We start from the raw sequence: 9,748 nt of genomic DNA, 5'->3' as shown, positions 1-9,748 counted from the left end.
TACTGGGCTTGTGAGTATTGCTTACCATTGTATTAACCATTTCATATTTAGAGGTTGTTAAGTATACGTAGATTAATGACTAACTCCACCAGCTGTTCAAAGATAACCATAGAAGGATTGGCTACGGGAGGAGTTTTTATTATTGCTGTATTGGTTTTATTTGTTATATATATATATATATATTTGCATGCTGCACTAAGACGAATCAGAGACAGTGATTTAATAAAATAAAACTGAAGTTAATAAAGTTTGTAATTGGTTAAGTGTATTTAAGTCTCAGGCTTTCCTCCTTCGCAGCCCGTCCCTCGCCATAAACGCCACCCCTAGACAATCTTTCGAACCTCTGGTTCATCAATGTATATCTTCAGTAAGGCATCCTATCTTAATTTGAAGACAAGAGGTAAGGAAACCACCATTGCCCTGGGTGGTTTGGTCAAATGGTTTATCATTTTCACTGTTAAAAAAATTCACCCTGCATTATTTTTAATTTAAATTTGCCAGGCTTTACCTTCCAGCCATTGTTTCTATGCCTTGCTCCACTAGATTAAAGAGCCCTTTAGTACTCAATATTTTACTGGGTATTATATACTTTATAATACTTAAGGCAAGACACTTCTCAATCTTTTCCATAAACTAAACAGTTTGAACTCTTTAAGCCTTTCACTTTGTTTTTCCAGCCCTCAGACTATTTGGCTATGTCTAGACTGGCATGATTTTCCGCAAATGCTTTTAACGGAAAAAAAGCACTTTTTGCGGAAAAGCGTCCGTGCCAATCTAGACGCGCTTTTGCACAAAAAAGCCCCGATCACCATTTTAGCCATCGAGGCTTTTTTGCGCAAAACAGTACTGTGCTGTCTACACTGGCCCTCTTGCACAAATGATTTACGCAAGAGGGCTTTTGCCCGAACGGGAGCAGCATAGTATTTCCGCAAGAAGCACTGATTTCTTACAGTAGGAAGTCAGTGTTCTTGCATAAATTCAAGGGGCCAGTGTAGATAGCTGGCAAGTTTTTCCGCAAAAGCAGCTGATTTTGCGAAAAAACTTGTCAGTCTACACACAGCCTTTGTGTGGTTATTTTCTGCATCCTCTCCAATTTTTCAGTATCCATTTTAAAATGAAAACACCAGAATTGTATGCAGGATTCCAGTATGAGTCTTAGTATCATGGTAAACAGAGGTAAAACCACCTCCCTACTCCTACTCCTCCGTTTAGGCATTCCAGGATCACATTTACTCAATTGATCACACCATTGCATTGGGAACGTATACAGAGCTGCTTGTCCATATGACTCCTAAATCCTTTTCAGCATCACTGCTGTCCAGTCCCTCTTTCTGTTGGTATGACCACATTCTTTGATCCTAAATGATCATAGTTAAGTACTATGAAGCAACTTGCATTTTTTTCTTGGAAGATTGTGCGCATTTCTTTTTTGCCTTCATTTTTTAACTAGTATAACAACTCTACTGTTTTAAGGATGCCTTTTATAGAGCAGGCAATAAATATTCCTTATACACAACATGACATCAACTAACTCTTGATCAACATGTCAACAACAATCATGCGAAGACGAGCATTTTCTTTAAGAGAGGGAATGCAAAAACCGATCCAAAACTTCTAGACCACTAAAAGGTGCAGCACTTCCATGACTCGTGAAGGCAGGGGAAATGAAGGTGTTGTCACTGGAAATGATTTATCAAAGGAAGCCTCAGAGCCTAGCGCCCAAGATGCACTCTAGGGGCAGGGCACCCACGGGCACTGCCGCTGGGACATGCTCCTGGGGGCAGGGACCAGCTCCCACTCCGGCGCTGCCCGGCCGCGCTTGCTTGGCCCTCAGGCCCGGCTCCGCAAAGGGATGTATCTCTGTGCGCAAAGGGCCTGGCGCTGGGCTAGGAAGGCGCGTGCGAGGAGAAAGCAAGACCAGGCCGGGAGCGGACTCGCAGACTGAGCGCGCCAGCTGGGCGCTAGGCCGGGGGAGGGCGGGGCTGGGGCGGCTCCGTCCCGCCCCCTCCGGCGGGACCAATAATGTTGCTACAAAGTGACCTTGAGGCGCAGCGTTTGCGTCGCCCACCCAGCATCCGGGCACTTCTCGGCCCCGCCGCGCCTGCGCCCCGCGCCCATTCAGTCCGCTCGACCTCTGCCGCTGCAGCCGGTAAGTGGCGGTGGGGGGCGGGCAGCCGGGGCCCGGCCCCATGGAGCCCGCGGCGCCCCCGGCCCTAACGCTCTTGCTCTCGTTGCAGAGAGGCGGATTCCAGCGTCCAGAAGGCCCCGGGGACACCGCCCAGCCCGCTGCCCTCTGCCATGTTCGCCTGCGTGAAGCTCGCCTCCTCCCCGGCCCTGGTGAGTGCGGACAGGCTGCGCCGGCAGCCGCCGCTGCGCCCCCGCCCGTCCCGCCAGCCGGGCTCGAGTCCGAGCGGGGAGGCGGCGGCGGCAGCAGGCGCCCCCTCGCGGGCAGGCCCCACCCCGGGGACGAGGGCTTCCCCGGTTGCAGCAAGTGAGCGGCTGCGGGGCTGGCTGCCCCGGCTCCTGCTGTTGGTCAAGGCCCTGGCCTGCCGCGTGGGGCACGGAGCGGGGCCGTGCGGGGAGAGAGGCGGCCCCCCGGCCCGGCGCTGCCCGTGAGGCCTAGCGCCCGCTCAGCCCCTGGCTCTAGGTCAAACTCCAGCCTGCCGCTTCCGCGGTGCAAGAGCGAGTCTCTCCGCCCGCCGCCCCTTCGGCTGCCGCGCGCAAGCCCGCGACCTCTCCGTTATGCCGCGGGCATGGGCTGGGCTCGAGTCAGCGTGACCTTATAGTGCTGGGAGCCCAAGGACACCAGCAGGCCGCGCCGGAGAAGATTCATTCATTCTTAGCGTACTAGATTGATTTTTTTTTTTTAAACTTTCCGGTTTCTCCTCACAGCTAAGGACTGCAGTGAGATTTTTTTTTTAGCTCTAAAACTTTAGAGTAGGTACAAGACTAACGTCTGTGTAATTTCCCTGGTTAGTGATGACGTGGTGACATTCACAAATGAGCTAGTTAGAAGCACTTGTTTTAATGATATAAAGGTTAGCAACTTGAATAGTAGTATCAGGTTACAGATGTTCAGTATCCTGTCTTCATTTCAATTTCAAAATGTGCCATCTCTCCTTTTGTTTGTATTGCTATTAGATATATCCTACTTAAAATGTTACTTGCCTTTGTTATTACAGTACTGCTTAATAATTGCTCAGAATAATGGATTAGCATTAACCTGAGCACCTGGAATTAAAAGAATCCATTCCAGAAAAGGGAGCTTTTAGTTAGGGATCAAGTGACATATATGGAAGTTTTCGTATTGATATTATTAGGTATACCAATGTCTGCGAACTAGGGATGTTAAATTTAGTTTAATCAACCCTGCTGCGGCTCTGCCTTTTAAAGGTATTAAGAGCCTATTGTCTCAATACCTTTTAAAAGGCTAAAACCCAGTAGGAGCTAGGACAGCTGACTCCTGGCTTGTTCTGGGTCAGCCTTTTAAATGTAAAGGCTGGTGCGCAGCGGGGGGAGACCCAGCACAAGCCGGGAGTCAGCTGTCCCAGCCAACAGGCTCTTAATACATTTAAAAAGCAGGGGCACAGCATCTGGGAGTGGGTGCAAACTGGGAATCAGTTGATTCCCAGCTCGTACCCAGTCTCGCTAACCCCTGTCTCCTGCAGAGTCAGTGCTGGGGGAAACTGGCTTTTAAGCTGGCTCCTCCCAGCACTGGCTCCTGTCCCGTTTGTTCCCTTCCCTCCTCCTCTTCTCTCCCCCCCCCCCCCCCCCCATCAACTAGTTGAGTGACTAGTTGACTATCTGATAATCTTTTGCTTATCAGATAGTTGACTGGTCACTTATGCCTACTGCAGATTGCCACTGGTCACTGCTGTGACGAGTTAAGTCCTTGGTCTTACAAAAAAGACTAAATCAGTGCCGTTATGTAGAAACGTTTGTGATCAATTATGTAACGTTGTCTTCTCTTACAGATCCGTGCAGGATCAAGAGTCTTGTACAGACCAATTTCTGCATCAGTGTTGTCTAGGCCAGAGGTCAGGACTGGAGAGGTACCTTATAAACTAAACTCTGTAGCTTCCTAAACTATCTGGTGAGCCCAAGTGTTCTCATCCTAGCTTTCAAATGTAATTTCCTAACTAAAATATTGACTGTATGACAGAGTCATCTAATAGATTTTTTTCCCATTTAACGCTTCAATCCATTATATTCAGCAAGTAATGTATATGTCTGAACTTCTAATCACAGACTCTACTTAATGCTTTAGTATTTCTGGTTTAATGTGTTTGTAATAGAAGAATAGCACAGTAACTCAGAACTTCAAAATAGCTATGGAATATCTCAGTTTGTCTCTGTATTTAAATGTTTTGCATGTTTGTTTCTTAGGGCTGCTCAACACTTCATGGGGTCCAGAGCGCTGTCTCCCAAGTAGCACTTAGAGAGTTCCAGACTAGTGCTATCAGCAGGGATATTGACACTGCTGCCAAATTTATTGGTGCTGGCGCTGCCACAGTAGGAGTGGCTGGTTCTGGTGCTGGTATTGGAACTGTCTTCGGTAGTCTAATCATTGGTTATGCCAGGTAATCCCCTCCACTTTTTTATACCACTAAAAGACTTACCTGGTGTTGCTCACGGCAGGGGGCTGGGAGTATGGTGGGTGCAGGACTCAGAACACAGGTTTGGGGAATGTGAGGTCCTCAGGGTTGGAGGGTGTGGGGCACAGGAGTCAGAATAGGGGGTTGGGAGGTGTGGGGAACTCAAGGGAGGAGGCAACTGGCACCTGCTCCCTGGGGCTGGGGAGCTTGTTGCCCCCCTATAGTCATTCTAGAGTATAAGTTTCTGCTATTAGCCCTCTCTCTTGGTTTGATGTGAAACAGTTGCATTCCAGGCACATTCCATTGTCCTGCAACAACCAAAGCCTTGCCTTCCTTTAATTTATAAGAGGAAGCTGCATACCAAATTTGGTGGTCCTAGCTCTTACTGTTTAGGCAGAGTTCCTGTGCAGATTCACACATGGATGAACACACAGACACACAAACTCTCAAATATGTAGTAGATTTAAGTTGTATGTACTAACTTTTGGTGGGGTCATTCCAAGATTCTGGAAAGCGGTCAAGGGCTGCCCTTTTCTGTGGAGGTGCAGGATCTAGGATGGAGGCTGGGTACAGAAGGGTGCACAGATTAAGGGACTGGGATGGAGGAGACAGTGTGAGGTCTGAGGGAGTTTGGATGAAGGTGAGGCTTGTGACCTGGGTCAGAGGATTAGGGTGTAGGGTCTGGGAAGATGTTTGGCTGCAGGAGAGGGTTCTGGCCTTGGGAGGGACTTGTGATCTGGGGCAGAGGAGTGCAAACAAGTTTGGATGATGATCTGGGGGAGGGAGTTGGCATGCAGGAGGGGCAGGGGTGCCAGAGGCAAGCTCTGGATGGGAGGTGTTTACTTAAGTGTCTCCTGGCCAGCACTGCCAAGACAGGCTGGGATCCCTGCCTGCCTGCTGCAGCCCCAGACCACTTAGAGCTGCAGGCTGTTCCCTCCATGTGGCTCGTGGCTCTGGGAGGGGGAAGAGGCTTGTGCTGCCCCCATCCTCCAAGCCAATCTCTCAGCTCCTATTGGCTGGAAACAGTCTCCCTCTCTCTCCAGAGCAGAGGGCTGCTGCAGCTCTGTACCTGAGGGGCCTGGCAGGGTGGTCAATGGACTAGATCTGGCTTGCAGGCCATATTTTACCCAGCCCTGATATATACCTATTGATAAATTTGAAGATGTAGATTAGTAGCAGAGTCTTGATGATCTTCCCATAAAACAATCTGCATGTAGAATTGAAATAAAGCTCCTTGAATAATTTATCTAACATGTTAAGTTCTTGGTGAGATGGAATATTTGTTAATGACACACCAGGAACAAGTGCTGAATCTCTAAGGCTGGTCTATACCATGTGGCTTTTAGCAACACGGTCATGTTGACGTTACTTGCTAAAAGTAGCAGTTTAAATGCTGGCTGTTGGCACTTGTAAAAGATTACTTCCATCCTCTGTGTGGGGTTCACATTGTCACAGGATGGAGCTCTTGCCAACAACAAGCTGTTCGCATTGCCGCTTGCTACGGCAATTTTTTTGTCTTTCAGATGACTTTTTTTTAGCACCTAATGAAGGACCATTTTTTTGTCCTAAGTGCAGACAAAATATAAGGCCTACTGTGTGCTACACCCCTGGCACCCATCTAACCTTTGCAATGTCAGCTACGCAAATAACATAGTTGAAGTTAACGTACTTACTGAGGTGTCTTTCATGCAGTAAGGTCAGTTGGGGCTACTTTCCTGTCAACTTGGCTACTCTTCATCTTGGTGGAGTTCTGGAGTTGATGGAAGAGAACTCAGAGGTCGATTCATTGTGTCTTAAGTAGATGCAATAGACCAACCACTGGTGGATTCTTTTTTTTTCTCCTGCAGAGTCAATCCATCACGTAGTGAAGACAAGGCCTAAGATTAGATGTCAGTAAATGCAAACCTTAGGTGACTTACGTCTAGCTACAGCTAAATCAGGGTTTCATGTTTAAGTGCCAGTTTCAACTCAGATTTCAAAACCTATCCTAGACTGAATATAACTTTAAAATATTTTGTAGGGAACCAACTGGATGGTGAATGTGTAATTGTACATGGTTAACCAATGAGCCTGGGCAGCCTCTGTTCACAACAACCAGGGTTTGCTGCTGAAGCAGCCCCCTGCCTGCAGCCAGCATGGGTCACCATGAACAGGGCTGCTGCGACCAAGCAGTCCTGGTTCACCCAGGTCCATAACTGCTGAATCTCTGCATTTTAAATGTAATAAGAGCTTCTGGGCTCTTACTACATTTAAAATGCAGAGCGGCAGCAGAGGTAGCTCCCAGACATGGCTCAGACTGGGTCCAGCAGCCTATTAATGGGGCTTCTTCCGTGAAGCAGCCCCTACCTCCGGTGGTTGGGGCTGGCTGCAAATGGGAGCCTGTGGAGCAGCCTCTGCTTGGGCAAGCCTGGCCTGCCATGGGTAGCCTTCTTTCTCGCCCTTCCCCCCACCACTCCCCTGTGCTACTGCCTCTGCTTTTAAGCCAGCTTCCCTGAGCACTGGCTCTTGCTTCCCACCCCTTGCTTTGCTGCCTCTGATACAGGCAGCAGTAGTATCAACTCAACTATTCGCTTACAACCCTAATTCCTGCTACTAAGGAAACAAACAATTGGCACAGGCAGGAAGTGACTTAAATTAGCAGTAGTGTTGCTGCTTTCTTTTCACCCACCCACTACCAAAAAAAAAACCCAACATTGTTTCTATTTGCAAATCTCTTATGAAGTGTTAACCTGGCACTAAAAGCCTGGTTTTATTTACCATTCAGGAATCTAAAATGTACTATATCTTGGTACTACAAACGAGGATTGTTTCAGACTGGCATTTGTAGTGTTTTTTTATTCCCCCCACCCTCCCTCCACTTCCAAGGGAGGCAGATGTTACAAGGTACTAATCCTGAATTACTTTCTGCTCTCTACTTGAAGCATGGAAGGAAAAGATACTCAGTTGCAGTTTTGCAACACCAAGAGGGCTAACAAGCCATGTAAGGCAGATAAATAGTTGTTACAGCTTATCTGTAAGTGACCTAAATATTACAGGGACATTCAGTATAATTCTGGATGTATAACCTGTTCAAGCCCTTTGTAATGCTCAGTTTTGTACCTTACATACCAGGGGAATTAACCAGAGAAATCTTAGACTGGTAGATAATTACTGCATATGAACTCTGTATATGTTGATATGTCCATCGTCAAAGCTTCTTTTGGTTTTGCACTCTTATAGATAAGGCCTTCATGTTTGGGGAGGGGGGAAATATCATAGATACACTGCATATCAATATACCCTGTTTAACAACCTAATTCTAGTGTTAACTTACTCAGAAGTCACTATGTTGTGATGGGCTTTGTTAACATTTATGTGGGGTTGCAATGTGTTTTCACTGCTAATGTAGGGGACTTGTAGTATGAAAGTAATATTTAAAATCCTTAACTGGCTCTCTCAAATGCATCAAACAACATTCACATAAACCGTTTTATACACAGACTAACAATCTTATACTTCAATACTCTCTTCTAGAAATCCGTCTCTGAAGCAGCAGCTATTTTCATATGCTATCCTGGGATTCGCCCTGTCTGAAGCTATGGGTCTCTTTTGTCTGATGGTTGCTTTCTTGATCCTGTTTGCAATGTGAAGAGATCTGCTGCTCGTAATATTGGCATTAGTAAACTATGAATGTAATTGTATGTATCTTACTGGGGCTCCCAAATCTTGATGTGGAAATGAACATTATTTCCAAAGTCATTTAATTAAAGACAATAACTTTATCTGTTTGGCTGTGGCCTTCGTTTATTAATATGATCACTTTGTCTAGTGGATGTGAGAATGTTGGTTCATGTGACAAATTGTAAATGGGTGCAATAGTGATCTGCAGTCACCACAAATTTCTCCTTATCTCTCTGAATTCACAAGAAGTACAAGACCCTGAAATCATAACTTCAAAGTAACAAGTTCAAAAATCCACATTTAAGGATTTGTCTGTGTAGTCACTGCATATGTCATGTCTATTTTAGTTCTGAGTTGAATGCATTTGTCACTTGGCTTTCTAGGTAAAGACCCATAAAAATAGCCTGCCAAAGGCTATTGGTGATCTTAGGTGTATGAAATACAGGCAGTCCCCGACTTACGTGGATCCGACTTACGTCGGATCCCTAGATACGAACGGGGTGAGGCAACTCCCACACATGCGCAGCAGCATTCCCGGGGCTCGCTCACCTGGGTCCTAGGATCCTCCTCCTCCTCCGGCCGGCTCCGACTGGGGTCCTGCAGAGCTGCCGGGCAGAGGAAAAGTGCCTCCCCATGCCCGCTGCCCCCCCCCCCCGTGGCCTCGCATCCTGCACGCCTCCCCCCTCCCCCCCTGCCAGCAACAGGCTGCCCCCTCCCCTGAGCAAGAGGCTGCGGAACAGCAGACAAAAGCAGCCTCTCAGCCCCTCCTCCCCCTATACATGCTGGGCTCCCTGGGCAAACAAAGACTCCACCAAAACAAAGTGCTGGCCTCATTGTGTTAGCAAAAAAAGGACCCTCCTCCTAGAACCCTGGGTGGTGTGTGGAAATAAAGCTATTAGTTCAAAGCATGGTGCAGAGCTGTTTGGTATTTGATGAGTTACTCCTTTAGTCCTGAGTTTGTCACAGGGACAGAAATAGATGTGAAATCTTCTGAACAGGGGAACAGACAGCAAAACAAACATTAGAGGGGAGTTAACCTTTCCCTATGCTATCCAAAACTAAAAAAAATGTTTGGCTAGAGTTTCCCCTACAATATGTACCAGTTCCGACTTACATACAAATTCAACTTAAGAACAAACCTACAGTCCCTATCTTGTACGTAACCCGGGGACTGCCTGTACTAATGATTTTTTGTAATGACATTTAGAGACAATTAAACTTTGACTGCCTTCCTCTAACTTTTTTGTTTCCTGCTCCCATGTTCAATTCCAATACTGCTGAACTTGATAGTGTATTCCCTAGCACCTTTTCTTCTGAGGCTCAAAAGCTGGGGTAGTCAATACACTGACCAAATCTGGACTATCAAATGGTTTTGAATGGACTCTAAAATCTTGATTTGCTTATTTTTCTCTGGAGTCTAGACTCTGACATTACTTTGACCAAGAAATTTGGACAGTCTCAAAAAATAGACTATTATGAACAATCAGTTTCAC

At 46.8% G+C, this 9,748-nt stretch overlaps 1 protein-coding gene across 1 annotated transcript; it reads left to right on the top strand.

Moving 5' to 3' along the window:
• The first annotated feature begins 1,995 nt into the window (after positions 1-1,995).
• Positions 1,996-8,356, top strand: ATP5MC3 (ATP synthase membrane subunit c locus 3). Its single transcript, XM_075933685.1, has 5 exons — positions 1,996-2,149; positions 2,238-2,337; positions 3,975-4,052; positions 4,387-4,580; positions 8,109-8,356. Exons 2-5 carry the CDS (start codon positions 2,299-2,301, stop codon positions 8,221-8,223), a joined length of 426 nt encoding a protein of 141 aa, XP_075789800.1. The 5' UTR covers positions 1,996-2,149; positions 2,238-2,298; the 3' UTR covers positions 8,224-8,356.
• The last annotated feature ends 1,392 nt before the right edge of the window (positions 8,357-9,748 follow it).

This window comes from Pelodiscus sinensis, chromosome 7 (genome assembly GCF_049634645.1).
Source record: "Pelodiscus sinensis isolate JC-2024 chromosome 7, ASM4963464v1, whole genome shotgun sequence".
In the NCBI taxonomy this organism is placed as follows: domain Eukaryota; kingdom Metazoa; phylum Chordata; order Testudines; family Trionychidae; genus Pelodiscus; species Pelodiscus sinensis.
This window is presented reverse-complemented; position numbering and strand designations above follow the sequence as displayed.

Coding starts and splice junctions, on each gene's coding strand:
- ATP5MC3 (XM_075933685.1), top strand. CDS start 2,299: ATGTTCGCCTGCGTGAAGCTCGCCTCCTCCCCGGCCCTG. Junction 2,338..3,974: donor TCGCCTCCTCCCCGGCCCTG/GTGAGTGCGGAC, acceptor CTTCTCTTACAG/ATCCGTGCAGGATCAAGAGT. Junction 4,053..4,386: donor CAGAGGTCAGGACTGGAGAG/GTACCTTATAAA, acceptor TTTGTTTCTTAG/GGCTGCTCAACACTTCATGG.